The sequence below is a fragment of the Gadus chalcogrammus genome, chromosome 12, assembly GCF_026213295.1.
Source record: "Gadus chalcogrammus isolate NIFS_2021 chromosome 12, NIFS_Gcha_1.0, whole genome shotgun sequence".
Lineage (NCBI taxonomy): Eukaryota > Metazoa > Chordata > Actinopteri > Gadiformes > Gadidae > Gadus > Gadus chalcogrammus.
Window position 1 is genome coordinate 3,375,425 of NC_079423.1, and position 18,561 is coordinate 3,393,985.

The 18,561-nt window shown below is 44.3% G+C and overlaps 1 protein-coding gene across 2 annotated transcripts in view; it reads right to left on the minus strand.

The window, feature by feature from the left end:
* The window catches only part of ralgps2 (Ral GEF with PH domain and SH3 binding motif 2), a 62,836-nt gene that overhangs the window by 24,226 nt on the left and 20,049 nt on the right, over window positions 1-18,561 (minus strand). For both annotated transcript variants that reach the window (XM_056604387.1, XM_056604386.1), the window contains exons 3-9: window positions 18,351-18,481; window positions 18,120-18,224; window positions 16,638-16,688; window positions 8,208-8,291; window positions 4,813-4,902; window positions 4,604-4,696; window positions 3,213-3,339 (exon numbers count right to left, since the gene is read on the minus strand). In XM_056604387.1, the coding sequence (XP_056460362.1) occupies window positions 3,213-3,339; window positions 4,604-4,696; window positions 4,813-4,902; window positions 8,208-8,291; window positions 16,638-16,688; window positions 18,120-18,224; window positions 18,351-18,410 (610 nt within the window). In that variant the 5' untranslated portion in view covers window positions 18,411-18,481. The remainder of the gene's footprint in view (window positions 1-3,212; window positions 3,340-4,603; window positions 4,697-4,812; window positions 4,903-8,207; window positions 8,292-16,637; window positions 16,689-18,119; window positions 18,225-18,350; window positions 18,482-18,561) is intronic.

Genomic DNA, 18,561 nt, shown 5'->3' on the forward strand with positions numbered 1-18,561 from the left:
CAGATAGGCGCAGAAAGAAGTTAAAGATATGGACACACACTACAAAAAATGAAAAAGAAAACAAATGAAACCAGGTGACCGTAACTACTAGCAACGGAGAGGTTTGGGGAAGAAAACAAGGTGTGGAGAAGAGAGGAGAAACATTCCTTCCACATAAAACCCTTGAGTTGCTCTTCCACTGAAACATATATCCTGAGATGAAGACTCCCCCCCCCCCCCCCCCCTCCTCCCCCATATCCTCTCCCTCCGAGGGGCTGTAAGTCAGCAGAGAGAGAGAGAGAGGGAGAGACACAGAGGGACCTCGGCAAAGCACAGCAGGAGATGGGCTACTGCACATGTACAGCCTCCACATCTGGACACACACACACACACACACACACACACACACACACACACACACACACACACACACACACACACACACACACACACACACACACACACACACACACACACACACACACACACACACACACACACACACACACACACGCCAGCGCCCCTGACAGTATGGGATAGGCAGTCAGACAGACGTGGGCTGGGTAAAGCCCAAGCTGATGGCTGTTGTGTGCGGCTGATACGGCCTTTCTAGGTCATGGAAACAATTGGAGAATTTCGACATTCTAAGAAACATACAGCATTAGTTGTCTCGCCAGCCCTCTGTGTACTTTCCACTACTTTTTTCTTCGCTTGCTCACTCAACACAGCTTTCCCCGAAAGCCGAACGTCAAGGCCAGAGCAAGTTTCTGGCCTTGGCTAACCCTACAATTTGACAGCCAGGCACACTTAGTTATTAACAAGCCTGTTTACATTCGCAACGCTCATCGTTTGAATAAAAATTACATCTTTGTGAAGAACGAGTGTTGTGTGCATGTTGTAAGCTGCACTGAACGCTCTTTGTGCTTCTGAGATTAGCGGTTGCCCAGGAACACGCTAATCTATGCTTTAACAGACCAGTGCCTGTGGCACTAGAGGACAGCAGGATTTGTGTCTGTCAGCACCAGTCACTAATATCACACTCTTTCTCCTGAACACAAGACACACATATGCACAAGAGGTGCATCAGAAAATACCAATGGGTGGCCATCACTCTTTAAGCCCAGGCTTAAATCCCGGTGTGGCCATAAATAGACGTCAAGCCGGGAATTCAGTCGGTCGGGAGCAACATGTTTAATGCACAACTACTATGAACTCCTTATGAAACAGACCAGACACACACCACATGGTTAAAGTCAACTGTCAAGTACACGGCAAAATCGTTAAGACTTTCTAAAGGCCCAGCCACTGCCACAGAGGGCCACAGAGGTCTGGAACACCCCACCCACCACATGGGTGGTCAAAAATACACACACAGAAAATACACCCACATCATATTTTGAAAAAAATAGAATTGTCCGGGGGAAGACATTTCCTTCCTTTCTTACAGCTGTAAAGAAGGCTAACTTCCATTTCAAAGCATTGGCTTTCAGTCTGTTATAATGGCTTTGAATACAAAGCCTGTCAGATAATGGGGAGGGGGGGGGGGGGTGTTTTCCTGAATGAGCGATGGAGTACAATTATTGTTCATGCTTTATGTAAATGTGAACGTTTTATTGGGGATTCTTCTTCAATGTTTACCAGGCCCGCCATCTAGTTTGCATTGCTTTGGAGGAACAGTGGTGTAATGACGGAAAAACATACCTAGCTACATGATAGCTTGTGTAACTAACGACAATACAAATATGACCTCATGACAACACCCCCCCCCACAAGTTTCCTTCACATAACTCAGCAGGGATCCCATGAGGAAGACATCTTGGACAAGCAGCTGATGAGAAGGGGGAAAATATGAGGAGATAGCAAGGGGAAACATACTATTTATGCCCCCCCCCCCAGTGGGCCTGTCCCCCGCCGTGCCCAAACTAACATGCTCTCTCATATGGCTCTAAAACATCTGCCGTTAAACAGTCAATAAACTGCATGAGGGAAAAGGGGAGGATAAAATAAAATAACCAATGTGGGAATGAGTTAGCATCGAGCATTGTCTGAGGGAAGGCGCCGTGTATGAGAGACAGATTGTTGTTATGAATATTGTAGAGTGCAGACGGCACAATATGACAGTGGCATTGTGTTTAATTGATTAACTGAAGTGCCATGGTCGCCAATTAAAAATGGTGGTATAATGTTCCTGCACCAGCTCGTATACCACATCTTCCAATGACGCAGTATACAGTGCTATTAAATGCATATCTTTAGTCACTTATGTAAGCATTCTAATTAATAATAGTGTGTGTAAATGTTGATAACATTACATTCAATATAAAATTGTCAACTCTAGCACTCAATTTAAGGCATTTTCATCAACAACAGAGACCAAGTGTTGTACTATATTGGGCCTGTTGAAAGTTTGAAAGTTGCTTCAAAGAAACTCAAAATGGACAAACAAATAAATCAACCCTTGATGCAGCATAGGAACACATGTTTTTGATACAATTCACAAATAAAGTGTGACTTTTATAGCATTTTATGCGAATGAGATTTGGACGATGTTAATTGTATTTATATCAGTGTTTCTCAGTGTAGGGTTCTGTATGCAGGGAATTGGTAGAAAAAAGACTAAAGGTGCTATCCATTTGTATGGTACGCCGGTACGTTCGACCTGATCCAGTGAGAACGTGACGTAATTTCCTGGCTTGCAGCACTTATAGCGTTCCCGTTTCTCATTGGCTAGTCATTGTTTATTACTAGCTACATTAGCCTCTTCAGCAAACCACCTCGAAAACAAACAACAAACAACGTACAGCAAGACCGTGCAATGCAAATTGATGATCGGAATAAAGTAGCAATGTAATCAAGTATGTAAGAGCATTTAAAATCGATATTAAAATGACCAACGTGGTACAAATACAAAGAAAATAAATCTCTTTACGGGCGCAGCCATTTTTGTTGTCTAGCCTTCCAGACCAAAAGGGGGCGTTCCTCCGTGAAATGCCGCAAGAAAGATGGGGGATTTACAACTTACGACTAGCACGTCCCGGCGTACCATACAAATGGATAGCACCAAAAGTGACAACACTCTGTGTGTGTGTGTGTGTGTCATTGCAGTGTAACGGTGCTTGTCAGTGTGTGTCATCGTGTCAGAGGCATGGTAGTAACTCAGGTGGTGGGGACTGTGCGTCTTTGTGTCAGTCTGTCCGTCTGTGTCTGTGTCAGTGTCTGTGCGTGAGTGTTACCTAGGTAAGGGATGCAGGGCACCATACTCTGGCTGCGTATGTAGTCCCTGAGACGCTTGTAATTGTCCTCTTTGGCCATCAGGTACTCCAGGCGCTCAAACGACGCCTTGTCCTTCCGACTCAGTAACTAGTGGAAATAACGTGGGATTAGCCAAACCAAAAACAAAAATGCGTACATGAATACCACATTGACAGAGACACACACCAACACAAGATATTTGGAGTGGAGCAATTCAGAAAAGAGGACGGAAATATGTGACCTTCATTTGAATACCCATCAAAGTGAAAAGACACACACACTTCATGCAGGCCGTCTGATTTTCAGCCTGTTGGCTCAGGTTAAAGGCAAGCACATCCAGTTGTGTAAGCCCAGAAGTATGCAGCGTCCCTGATAGAAAGGCTGCATGTGCGTGAGCAGTCAGTCTCTTGTTTGTGTGGTAGTGTGTGCCTGTCTGCCCATCCCTCTGTCTGTCCGTCTGTCTGTCTGTCTGTCTGTCTTGGGTTTGCAGAGTTCCAGATGTGGGGCCTTGCTTCATCGTAGAAACTCCACTTTATAGAGACAATGGGAATACCATAGATCCAGCAGTCCAAACTGCGCCATTGCCCCTCTAAGATGCTCAGCTTACTGATCCTCCACCAATAACGATTAAAGCCACAAACACGTGCGCACGAGTTGCTCCGTCCGTTTGTCTGCATGCATGTGTGCTCCATTTCTACTACCATCTACACAATAGCAGGTGAACAGGGTCCAGGTGGGAAACGGTAGCCCCAATGGGTCTAGCTTTCTAAAGGGGGCTGAAGCAGACTTTAGTGATTTCCATCACAACGTCAGCGCATCGTTGGGTCATTATGTAACCCTTTGGACGCTTCAATCAAAAGTCAGAAATACCGGCCGTGTTGGTTCTGGAGCGCTACCAGACGGCCTCCTCAGCACTGGAGACGGTGGAGTATTGGTTTAATGTGGTCCCTGTCATTCTTTGACTTAAAACACTGTGCAAACAGCTCCACCATGTCAGGATCCTGAAGTAGCCAACGGGGACCAAAGTTATTTGGGAAAGAATGGGATCCAGTACTCGCAAAGACTGGATCCCATTCTTTCCCAAATAACTTTGATGGCATTATATAATTTATTTGACTGAACAGTGATTGACATGCTTTTCTTTCTTCTTTCTGGTATTGCTACTAACTGGATAGATATTTACAGCCGTTAAAACCACTCATTTATTTATTATTATTTACACTAGGGTTTCATGACGTACCGAGTTTCTACCATTGCAATTCTTTGAAACAATACATTTTTGTTGTCCATTACATCACTGCTAAAAGGATGCCAGGTTTATTTCGCAATGGTGCATTCCTTCATGCGACGTGTCGCGGGTGTGTCCACCTACCGCCCACGTCTTGCTCAGTCTGAAGATGGGAGCGCTCTGCAGGCCCGAAACCACCGCCATGACCGCGTGCAGGTTGTTCATGTCGCACAGTTTCTGCAGAGAGTCAGGCACATGAGGGCCGAGAGGAACCGCCCGGCGCCACAGGCACTCATAAAGGCAGGATAAACAGGGGCATGGGGGCCATTTCGGTGCGTCTTTGATGCACGTACCTTGGCAGTGCGTATGTACAGACTCAGCACCTCTGCTCTGATCTTCAGCGTTTGCGCGTGGAGTATCTCCCGCACCACCCAGAAGCTGGTCTAGAAAACAAACACACACACACACGCACACACAGCGTGTTAAGTCAATTAATCTTCACAGACTTTGGAAAAAAGGCAGACATGGCAATCACTGGGCCCCATGACTCATTCAAAATGAAATCACCCTGTGGTTAATATCTTCAAAGCACAACAGGACCTATGATACAAAGGTAGAGTAAGGAGGGTTCTGGATTGTTAAAAGGTGGCTAGACTTGAGAGAGCGACAGAGCGAGAGAGAGCGAGAGAGCGACCAAAGACTTTTGAAGCAGAGGATCCAACAGAGTAGAAAAACAGACTACCAGGAGGAACAAATCCCATCAACTGCTCACCATGTGCGCTTTGAAGAAAACACAAAATACAGAGGGGAAAAAAATTGAGGAAAACCCAGAGCTTGCATAGCGATTAAAATACATACATTTAGGCGGTGATAAGTCAGGTGGACTGTTTTTTCATGTAGTGTGCATGTTTATATTTGTGTATGCTTTCAAAAGAGTTTGTCTTGTCTCAGGGGATGTCTCTTGTGGGAGAGTGCAGGCAAGCCGGTAAATTCTGACTGCACGCGCACACAGACAAAAGATAAATAAATGTAAAACAAACAGATACTCCCCTCTCCCCCACAGGGCTCAGACTTGAGCTTTAAGCGGCCGTTTGTCTGTACATTGTGTTCCTGATTAAACTTGCTTAAACCGTCTAATGCTAGCTGACGGTAACGTGGCCCATGAACACCAAACGTCACTGTTTCCCTTATTTAACTTTGTTTATCCCTCCAATCTCCTTCAGAGCTGACCAGAGTAGGTGCTCGGCCGTGTCATTTTCTTCCAAAATCTCTCTCTGTGTGTCTGTGTCTCTGTGTGTCTGTGTGTGTGTGTGTCTTTCAGTGAGTACTTTTATTCTCAGACACCTCGAAGACCGATTCTTCACTTCACACTCACTCCCATTTAATCTCAGAAGCAATCACACCCATGGTGATACAGAGCCAGATGTGCCTCATATTCCTCATCTAGCTGTTGAAAATGATATGTTCACGGGGAACATTTGAGGTGAACGTGGAAGAGGGAGGGCCATAGAGACAAACGAGAAACAGGTGAACCGTGTCTTCTCTCGTCGTATTACGTGTCTGTAAAAGGGGCCTCTGGGGAGCCCTCTTTCACCATAAAGATGGAGCGGATAGAGATACCAAAGCTGATGTCCCTGCATTTCATCTGCTCTGCTCCACTGCAGACAACGGTGCAGCCGACGGGCTTTAGCAGCACTGCTCTTCCCCGAGAACATTAACTGTGACACGGACCTCTACAACCCGGCAGAACTTGCAGACATTTAATATCCCTGCAGTGGTCCGGCTTCTTAGGGCTAACCCGAAGCGTTTGAGCACATTGTTAATAGAAGGGAGACTTGGGTTTGATGTAGTGGAGCATCGCAGAGCACATTATCCGGTCCATCTTGACTTGCGTGGATAAGTGTCTTCAATGCAAGGAAAACGCCTGCCAAGTCCACCATGATCGCAATGCGCCTGTGTGTTCAGAGATCAAGATGGATGGAAATGAACCGTGAACTTTTGAAGTCGTCTGGGAGTCCCTCTGGTTACACATCGTCTAAACATCCTTACAATGATGATATCTCAGCCTTAAAAAGCCTGCTCTACAGCTAGAGGAGGTGGGGCGGACAGAACGACAATATAAACAGAGTTTTGAGCAAGGTAATACACCTGCCCTGCTTCAAGGAGGGGGGAGTGGGACGCACACTTGTTTAGTTTGCGTCTGAGTGACTTGTTTGTGTATATTGGGAGATGGAGTGATCATTAAGAAATTTGAACCCTCCTCGAACAAACCCAGACTAAATTCTAGCGGAAGGAAGATAAGATGGTTCCCGTCCATTTCCTCTGGTGTTATGTTGACTTGAAACCTCTGTTCCATTTTAGGGGGTTTATTGACCAAAGGTCATCAACAAACCGTAAAATAAATAACTTGCCTAAGACACATTGAGACACAGCTGAGTCCAAGCGTTTTTAGTCACCTCTAGAAATGTTTAGTTTAATCGACCATCATATTGTTATTAGCCTATTATCAAAATTAGTATGACTAATACCACAATGTGAATTCAAATACAGGTGTAGAATGCATCATACCAAAATCCCATACTCCTACGGGATTGTAAAAAAAATTATGTTAAAGACTCGCTAACAGTTATTAATGAAGAATGTGCAGGCTACCCGAAAAGTGATATGTTCGGTCAATTATGCTCCTGTCTCCTGATAGGGACTTTTTCCAAAAAAAAGAAGAAAAAAAGACAGATGGACTGATGAAATGCCGAAGAATTCTTCTCTCGTCTTGATGCCTGCTAAACCGACTTGCCGGTCCCCCTATGCTCTGTTAGATTTCAGAATGCGTTGCCATCAAAACTCCAAGAGATGGACGAGGAAACAGCCTCAGCTCATGCTAGCAGCCTGTCTGGATCCCTTATTCGTCAAACGTTCCAAGTCCCATTATTCAAAAACGGTTCATTTTCCTTGGCCCGTAACCGCCCAAATGTGTGTAGCTAACATCTTGAATCGCCGTTTGGGATCTGCTATACATGGCTTTGTGGGGAAAGTTTCCACAGCCACACATTCTTGCTAAATCATCTGATATTTATACTGGAGGGCAGTGAGGCTGGCCTTTAAAGCAGGCCTGGAAAAAAACAACTGGACTGAGACGAAAGGGTATCGTCATGCACATGACATCATGCCCTGGACCTCGTTGTTCACGATGTCGAAGGGGCACCCAGAGAACATGCTGCCACACACATACACACACACACACACACACTTTGTTTATCAACCCCCCCCAATCTGACATTAGGAGGTCAGCCCAGGACTGTGTGTTTGTCGAAGAGCGGCGCTTTCCTCGCCTGTGGTGTCTCTGTGACTGACGGAGAGCAGCGGCGGTTACTAGGGGGCTTGAAGCCAAGATGTCCGACACATCAGGTTCCCAGTGGGAAGCCCTTCTGAGCGCTGCCATGACCACGGCCAAGTCTTTACAACACAGATCTCTCGGAGCGCTCGGTTGATGATTTGGTACTTCGAGGTTAGGGGGTGAGGGAGATGATGGAAATACAATATGTGGTCTTTCCGACGGTTTGTGCCAAGTGCTGCACATTTTGCAACATCCCCGAAGGGAAGTCTCCCTTAGCCCCTCCTTCCGGGAAAGACCCCCATTTAGGGGTCACAATATTAACTGTAGGGTGGAGGGCCAGTACACATCATATGTACGGCGTGTGGACCTCATTTAGCCTCATTAGGGGTGTGTGCGTCTGTTTCCCTTTCTCACCTGGTTGAACCTGCGCGTGAAGGCTACAGCGTTGGGTGCAGAGCTGTGCTTCTCCTTCTTATTCCAGCCACAGCTCGACAACTCCTGCAAACAGGGAGACATTTTTGGTCATGCAGTGAAAATATTGGAGCCCGACAAAGTATGGAATTCTCTTAAAAACAAATCGGCAGATCACTTTTTACTGCCCAGCTTATAATTTATGGCCATTGAAGATAAGATAAATAACGAAGACATGTTGGAATTCACGTGGTTTACATACTTTCCCACAAAAAGATGCATTCCTAGGCATTCACAGTTTTAAGTATTGTATTCAATTTTACTTTGTGCATAAATGGACAAAATAATTACTATGGTTTGGTAAGCCAGCAAGCAGAATACAAGGTTGTTGCATGCAATTACTCATTTTGCAATGCAAAATGAGTAATAAATATAATTCACTAAATGCCATCTGGTGTATACTTTTATCCATAGAGTGCATTCAGTCTCAGCATTGGTCTCCCCGTTGGGAGATCTTATTAGAAAAGGCTTGAGGAGATCCTGATGCTAACGGCTGCAAATATTTGGCACAAAAGACACCATCAAATGTAATTAATAATAATGAGGTAAGCAGACGAGGACGTTTTGTTCCCCTTCCTTTGGGCAATACAATTCATCATTACGAATTGGATAATAAAATCTGCCAAAAGCCTGAGAGACACAGGATGTGCTGCTTTCAAACATCCAGGAGCACTGCCACCTTTGATAAAATGATCATCAGCATAAGGAAGATCATTTGCAATACATGATTAGTTTCATCAAATAGGGGAACGGTGTTCATTGTTATCCTTCAGGGCTGAAAAACAGTAGGGAAGGTGAGAAGGAGCAGAGTACGGTGGGCTAACCCATGAAAAACAATGCAAAGAAGACACTGAACAGATGATCCATCAAGAGAAAGTCTGCTTTCAAAATCCCAAAAGTACCAAAGAAATACCCAAGGTATTACGGGCTTGCCTCGATATTCAAACAAATCCGAAACGGTAAAACTGAAAAGAGTTCATCAAAAAAGAAGAACTACTACTGCCACTTTTTATGAGTTACAATTCAAATGATTCCTGAGAATTGCTTGCAGACAATGCAAGGCCACAAATCCAACGTACGTTTCAGTGACATAAATGGCTATTAACATGCTAAGCTGGACGCGTCTGGGCTGGTGGGTCCGTGCAGACGGAGACAGAGACCACACAGAACTTGTGAGGGAACCTGGACCCTCCCTTGGACCCGGCAGGCCCCTTCCAGGCCAGGGACATTGACGTAACAGTAGGAAAAACGTTGTGCAAGCCTCCCTCGCACAGCCTGCCAGCCCGACCGACCGGCCGACGTCTGGCCGCGTTGTGAATGACCGAGTTAGGCTGCAAGCTCCCCACAGCACAATACCCGCTCTGGGACCCTCTGTCTGAGCCAAACACCCTCCACCAGCTGCTCATAAGACCACAATAAGGGGAGCGGTCCCATGCGGAAATGGTTAATCCAGTGTGTGTGTGTGTGTGTGTGTGTGTGTGTGTGTGTGTGTGTGTGTGTGTGTGTGTGTGTGTGTGTGTGTGTGTGTGTGTGTGTGTGTGTGTGTGTGTGTGTGTGTGTGTGTGTGTGTGTGTGTGTGTGTGTGTGTGTGTTAGTCGCAGTCCGTTAGGGCGAAGGAAGTTGCACATCAAACACAGATGTTTGAGGCCGACTTCAGAGGGCTGGTGAGTGTGATGCCTCTCTGGAAGAGGATAGGGCGGGAACAGAAGAAAGAAGAAGAAAAACAGGGCATTTGGGGGGAGCCTTTGGCCTGTCAAGCTGCATCCGTGGGAGGTACGGTGCCCTTGTATGAGTCAGGGCACATGAGAGGGAATAAAGGAAAACAGTGCAGCCGGCGGGCCGTCTGTAACAAGTTCGGCCAGACCTCAATGCTCCTTAAGAACGTCTTGTTTACATGACGTCAGCCTTACTGAAATAGATACATACATCTTCCACCTTCCCGTCGACCGCAAAACATATCTTCCTCCCACACCGCCCACTAGACCCCATCCCAGTGAGAGTGGCCCGTTTCGACATGCGTGCATACGTGTGCGTCTCTCGGGTCAGACCACTAACCTGACCACCTAAACACCGCTCCCCGTGTCACGTCTTACCTCCAAACGTCAACAATGCCTGACTCTCCAGACCGCCGCAGCGTCGCCAATCAAACGCGTCGCTAACAGACACGACCGCCTCTCACCAGAGCCACCCAGCAATCCTGTCTATTTATTTATGTTTCCAAGACCAAGCCACCCTTTATTTAGACAGTCCTCAGTATGACGTTCCCAACATCGTACCATCTGTCAGTAACAATTGACCTATGCAGTACGTGGTGTCCGATTGATTTTCTCAAAAGAGGCATTGTTGCCACATCTTGAAAGTAAAAACAAGTAACTCCACATCACAAATAAACTCAGTTAACAGTGGTTATATTTGGTCTGAGCTAATGATAATATAGATATATATTAGATAATATAGTCATAATATGGTGGATCAGGATAAGGCCTAATCTGGCATCCAGCAGTCATACTATGTTGCAGCAGAACCTTTGGGGGGGAGACGGCAGAGAGAATGGCCCAGAAACGAGGGACAACAAGGGACGAGGTTACACCATGCCGTTTTTTTTCATCACAGAGATATTCTACAGAAGGGAAAGTAATTCCTGAGAGTGGATGAAGCTTTCAGAAGAGCATTTTATTAAGTTTATTTCTACAGTGGCAAGTCTACATGGTCGTAATTTGAAGCCTTTGAGGAAACTCTTATTTCTACTGTGTACTAATGCTGGCCGAGTTTGTGTTCTCCAATCACACGCTTACAGATCACCGCCTCAAGCAACATGATTGGTCAAAGAACCAATACGAACAGAAAGAAGGTGACGCCCTGTTCACCCAGAATTGAGCTTGTCTGCCGTCAGACTTTAGAAACTACTCTAAGGTCTGATTTGTGAGACTATACATGACCTAGATTAGCGCTCGATCATTGGTTGTGAATACACTGCCTCTGCAGACAATCAATGGACACTTACCGTTCATAAAATGTAGTTTAATAATCCTAGCGGGATCATTAGATATTTAAACAATGATTCGATTTATTGTCTGTTACTTAAATGTTTCCCGAACATGATAGGACCTAAAGCATCGAGATTGGACTATTAAAGTGTTGCCAGGCAAAACAACCGCGAGCGGATGCAGTTAGTGTGATGAAATAGCAGTGAGCTGATCCAGCCTGGGCAAAATCCCAGAGAAGTTTATTCAATTTATTTCCTTTGACTTTAAAGTTTAATTTCACACTGGAGGCACTAAAGAACGCAGGCCCACTTGAAGAAAAGTGGAACTATGACAGCCGCCCCAGTAAAGGGGTCTGTGTAGGCTGTACCCCGCCCGACCAGAGATATGCTGTCAACGCCACACGTCGCCTGAGCACGTTAGGGCTGCTAGAATAAGACTACTTCATTGACACTGTGTGTCAATTGCCTGCTTTACATTGGACTAGCCAATTACAGCTTGGTCGCAGATCTAGATAAACCCATCAGGGATACCGCAGGCATTTCATCTTTCTAATGTCTACATGGAAAACTGGCATTGAGGGTCCATGTGACTCCTAAGGCGAGACCACAGGCCATGACAGAACTGATGAAGAGGGGAGGCAGGAAGAAAGGAACCCCACAAAATGAGTGAGTGAGTGAGTGATTGATTGAGTGAGCGAGTGAGTAATGGAAAATCTGCACAATGCCGTGTGTGCCCTTGCACTATATGTGTACGTGCTCCTCTGAGCAAAGACCGCTGGCGTTATGACACACAGAGCTGCAGTCCAGTCCCAGCCAACCTCAGCCCTAAGGAAGGAGTACTCCATGATAAACGTGAGGTTTAAGTCATTCAAGACGAATGTTGAAGCCCAAAAGCAGGTTGGTACGATGACACCATGAGTGTAGCAGCATGTGCTAATGAATCCCAGTGCATTTCATGACCACATGGCAGGACGTACGCATCGGCCACACGTCATCGCTGTTAAGGAAACATTGACACAACCTTTAACACGCGATACCCTTGTTCACGTACAACAAGATGACGACAATTACATTTTTTTTGGTCAGACTGAAGAACAGGATGTAGGCCCCGCAGCATCTCTGAAGCGTTCCCGCTGCCATTGACATTGGTGAGCCGCTTCTTTCAGAATAGGAGTATGCGTGAGTGAGTATTTCTATCGTGCCTCTCAGTGATCTATCGAAGATGTTTAGTCATTTTGTGGCTACGAGGAACGAGCATACTTCTCAATGGAACATAAAAGCTGAACAGCCAAGAGTTTATATACAAAGGCGAGACCTGCTACGCTTGTGCCTGCAAGACATACTTTGTGCTTTATGTCTCCGGCTGTTTTTAGGGCTGTTGTTATGACCCCAGCCTGAAAAATAAAAGGGAACACAATCCTTTTCCTTCACATCCATTTACTTCCTCCTCTCCAACCCTCAGTAAAGACATTATCAGTGTATACACCCAAAGCCAAGAGAAATGTAGGGGATTGATGTGGTCAGATAAGTGAAGTATAGTTAAAAATCATTCAGCCTAACTTGCCATGGTTATCAGCAGGAAATACAGTCAGGGGATCAGTCTGACTTTACAATACCAACGGGGTGAATGAAGGAGCATTACACGAAGGGTCTGTGTTCTCCATCACCTTGTGGGACGGGATGGGACAGATCTACTGCTGGAGTCTCCATCTGTCTCACCAGACTGCTGAAGACAGGATGGGATCAAACACGTTACGTTTTCTGTTTAACAGATTAGTATCTCCCCGCCCACACCTCTTCCTGATCCCACACTCTGGAGAAACGCTGAGGGGGATCCTGTAATGTCTTTGGCTCAGAAGGACACCACCAGCTCTCCTTCGCTTCCCACCATTGGACATGAAGCAGGGTTATGTTACTTGCATAACACTACGATGTAGGCCAAAGTCTGAACTTCTACTGTAAGCTATGAACTATGCGACATGTGAAGCAGAGTGAAGGCAGGGTTAGCTATATGGACCCGGCCCAACCCTCTGAATACATGGGAATGGGATGTTTTAGAGGATGATACATGTCCTTCAATTAATCAGAGAGCATTTGTGTGCTCTATATTGCCATTGTTTACATTTGTTGCATTTGCAAGCGCAAGCTAAATTTTTTTGTTATTGATACAATGAAGTTATTGAACCAAATTAGAGTGGTTATGAATGTTTTAGTGAAGCCAGGAGGGACAGTTACGACAGTTTCTTCACCCAGACTGGTTCCATCCTTTCAAAGGTTTTGCTCCTCATGAAAAAGCTCCATCATTGGCATAAAGACAGCCAAAATTGTTCCCTCATGCAGCCAGGTAGACTACTGTACGCATTCCCAGTTCCTAAGCCATATGCCTTGTATCAGTGCACATAGGGGGATTTTTCATTGATTTTCACCACACACACACACACACACACACACACACACACACACACACACACACACACACACACACACACACACACACACACACACACACACACACACACACACACACACACACACACACACACACACACACACACGGGCCCGACCGATACAGATTTTTTGAGTGCCGATGCCGATTATTTTCAGAGAAAAATTACGAAAAAAAAGCTGATTTTATCGGCTGATAAAAAAAAGAAAAGAAAAAGCATATAAAAAGTCGTTTTTGATACCTTAAATATACTTTAAACACTTTTGACGAATATGTGAATTGAATGCAGAACCTTTGAGTGTTTTTGAATACATTTACAGTCAAAAATGAGTGTAATGTAAAATGTAAAATATATAACTAACTCCCAATGTGCTGCGCTCGTGAGCAATGACTAACACGTGCGTGCTGAGCAGTATGGTCTCACCGTTAAAGACTACAGTATAACAAATTAACATGGCCTGGGACCTAAAGAAAAACAGGCACAACATGCTCAAACAACGCGTCTTGTGTACATTGGTGAGGTGAGCTCGCAGCTGCCTGAGCGAGCGTGCTCTCATGTTGTACGGTAAAATTCAATCTCCTCTTTTTTACTCCAGCTAAAGTTGTTAGTTAGCAAGGTGAGTAGGAGCGCAATCTGCAGGATACTAAGCGCAATAACATAAAAAAAAAATATATATTTTCAAAAAGGCTATAATCGGTCGGGCCCACACACACACACACACACACACACACACACACACATTGGTTATGATGTGCTAATGGAGATAAGACAGACACTTTTTACAACATCAGCCACAGGGCCAACTCAAGACTTGATTTACATATATATATATATATATATATATATATATATATATATATATATATATATATATATATATATATATATATATATATATATATCTTAGATAACAGGTCAATAGAGTCATTGTGTTGTCCATTTCCAACACAACAACAAAACACTAAACCAAACCACAGAAGATAAAAAAAAGGCAGCTGTAGCTGGCAACTCTCACGGAAAGAAACATTTTAATTATTGCCTTGCCGACATTGAAGAACAGGTTTGGATACAAGCTGTGCTGTGATGGCATCATTAAAATAAATTAATATTTTTATAGTTTACTGCAGACCGGTAAAACTTGAAAGACACCTGTTGGAAAATCCTGACCCTTGTGTGACTTTCGATTATGCAAGACATCCAAGTACTTCAGATGTAATCTTGTCGAGAGTGCCTGGAGGGGTGTCTGGACTACCCAATCCATTGAGGTATTGTGGAGGCGTATGACGCAGATCCATATTTTGTGATCCAACATCAAAACAATACGTAATGGAAAATACTAAAATAAAAAAAACAGAAGTAGATAGGGAAAGTAGGGATCAGACTGTAAAAAAAACAAAGGTCATCTTCAGTGCTATCAGATCACTAGAAACCCTAAAGAAAAACTATTGCCAGACATGTCATATTCTTTGGTTCCATTTGATTTATAAAAATATGTGCCATAAAGAATCTTAATATCAATACAGGACAAATACCCTGTCAAAAACCCAGAATGACACAATGACTTGTGAAGGTCTTCGTCAAGCAGGTGATGCCTCGACCGCTTTAATAGATCTATCTACCAATCCATCTGTCCATCCATGCAACCGTTTTCCCTTCCTTTGCTTAGGGGTGCTGGGCGCCCACTGATGGAACCCAGAACTTGGTTTGCTAGGTCAGTTATTCTTTGTGAACGTCCCTCGCAGGAGACAAACCCTTGGACAGCAGGAAGAAAATGTTTGTCTCTAGGCCATGAAACCCTGGTGTACTGAACACACAGAACCCTTCTTCAGAAGGCTTTGTCAGCACCTCTATCGGATGAACGCGCAGAAAAAATATCTTGTGTCTCCGCTCTTATACATTTCCCACACATCTTGAAGATGCCTCAGGATCGTCTCCCGAAAAAACGTCTTTAAAAGATTGAACATTTTCCTTCCAGTCAGTGTAGTTTGACATGACATGAAAATGACGTCATGTTGGGATTTAATAAATCACTCAGAAAGAGCGTCTGCTTGTAACATTCCATTGATTCCATTGTGATACCAACATTTTGTAGGGGCTTGATAATAGTGATAACGTTTCACAGACTTGGGCCTCAATCAGTTGAACCGCTTCTTCATTTGATCTTTGTTCTTTGTTTGAAACGTACCGTAATGCTTTTAATGTGGCAAAGCTCCAACTCCTCGCTACTTAACGAACCGAACATTCCAAAAATGTGAAAAACCTTTGAGCGTACATTGAGGAAAGACGTACTGTACAACTTCCATAGTAGTAAACTCTCGAACCATGATTCTCTGCAGATTAACTTCATTCCTCCCCTCAGATTGTTGCTCTCGTTCCAGCTCAAATGGCGGACAATCAATTTAACGTAGCACCACTTTCAGCCAAAAGCACTTTTCTTGGTTGAAAAAGTTCAGGTTTCAAAGGAAGCCGCTTCATTGTTGAAAGACACAGCTGGAGAAAGCTTTTAGGAGAATATAGTCCCAAAACAAAGTAATTCAGAGCACTAATAAAATAAAAAAGCTCACTGATGACTGGGTCAATTTGATTGGGTTTACATTTTTGCTGATACTAGCCAGTGGACTGTTGTCCGCAGTTGCAGGCCAGTACCAGTCCGTACGACACTGTAATCAGCTAGAGACCATGGCAGGAAAGCCTTCTACATAGGTTGCCTGTGGGTCCTGCCCAATCTACACATCGTTTATAATAGCTCCAATTGCTTAGCCATGGAAGTGTGGGACGGGGAGTAAAAATGGTACCATAAATAAATATAAATCAAATAGGAATGATGCGTGGGGAGAGAGAAAAAGCAACACTAATGGCCATCATACATATCATTCAAAAATAGACTTTCGACTGGGGCAGGGGAACGAACACACACACACACACACGTCACACACTTACCTCTGGCTGGATGGCAATGAACACCGGGGCATCCATGAGTGTAATCTGGCCCTGAGGAACACAAGACACAACAGCTGTGAGAGCCACGGCACTCAGGTCGGATCAAACAGGCTCCTAACTGGACTGGAAGTTTCCAGAGACATCATGAAGCAATTCATATGGCAAAGGTCAACAACAGCAAAACCATCACATTATGCTGCACAGGTCAACGGAAGGTAAAAATATCCTATTATACTTCCAACTGCGGATCGACTATTTAAAATACATTACCAATTAGGGAACACTTTTTTCCTACAATATATTTGGTTGTTCATGTTGTCTGTAAAGCGTGCAATGGTTTATGCAGTTGGAAAAGTTAATTTTGTCTGCCGGAGACGTAATGGGAAGCAAACATTGCCACATACTTGGGTTCAGTACAGTATGTGGCAGGGGCCCTTCCTGTTCAGGAAGGGCCCCTGCCACAGTCCTAACCTCACTTACAGGGGATTTGTTAAACAAAGCGCTGTGAGGAGATCAGTGGCATTTTATATTTCCAGTTTACATTTGTATTTTTTTTAACCCGTTCTGAGTAAGGCTATTTCATCTCAGACGTCTGTGTAAAAGAAGCTGGCCTTCCTCAGCCAAAACAAAAACCAAGGACAAAGGGCGCCTCCTGGTGGCCAGTTACACTGAGCACAGTAAACCAAAAATAAAGAAATGTAACATTTAATGAGGCAAAAAACAGTCGAATATTAAACTTTCAGACTTGATTTTTAAGCAACAAGTTAAAAAAAATGAAAAAAGTTGAGTTAAAGTTTGAAAAAGTAAATCAAAGAAACTGTGCTGCCAAGAATCATCAATTAATATTACTGATCCAAACTGTGACCGAGTTTCACCAGAATCCTTCCATCTCTGGTGGGTTTAACGTCCAGGGAGCAAGTGGGCAGAGCCGATAGAGCTTTTTGGTTTTCTACGTTATGGTTTTGGCTTTCTACATTATGGGTTTAGCCGTTTGGCTTTATGTTGTCTTTACATGCCAAGACCTCCCACAGCACACTTTCTACTCATCCATAAATTACACTCACCAGTAATTATACAGAAAACATGTTATATTATTAGATTATTTGTACTACATGCGTTGCGTTAGCCGCATAATCATGTGTGGACTATTTTTGCAATGATCAAAGAATGGTAACAAATATAATATAATCTCACTTGTACACCACGTTGATTCCTAAGCAACGCCTTCGCCTTTATTCATAACCCATGCCACTCAGTTATCGATTATAACAAACAATCTGAAAAATATCCTACATTAAAAACTCTATTACGGATTAGTTTTTTGTGTTTTTTGTGAGCAAATTCAGGTTATTAAGTCCAGTCCAAACTGTACATCTTTTTAAGTAAACTCAAAGAGTTTCAAAAATTCCCCTTCTGACTCCACTCCTATCTAGGCATGGGAAACATACGACACAGCGTCGCTCCCGTCAGTGGTGCACTTACTGCATATTCCTCTGGTGTGACCTTTAGAACATCAAACACGACTGCGTCAAAGCTCTTCTTCAGCTCTGAACCCTTATCACTGAGAGACTCTGAGCTGATGCTCCTCTGGAAAAAGAAGAAGAATGAGAAACACACGCACACCGAAAAAAGTAAAACACAAGGCAAAGACAGCATATGATTTAGCACCAGGGGCAACACTTTGGATGTGGAAAAGGTGGGAGGGACACACACCTCAGAGATGGTGGCAGCTGCTGTGCTAACCACCGATTGGCCATTGGGGACATCCATCATTCCCACACCATCCAGCTTTAGCGCAGGAGACCGCTCTTCATCCTCTGTTGCAGCAAAGCCCACCTGGCCCTCTGGAAGGAGGAACACACGTACACAACATTTAATATCAAGGCTTTATAGCATGGAACTCCTCTTCACACAGCGTTTGTGT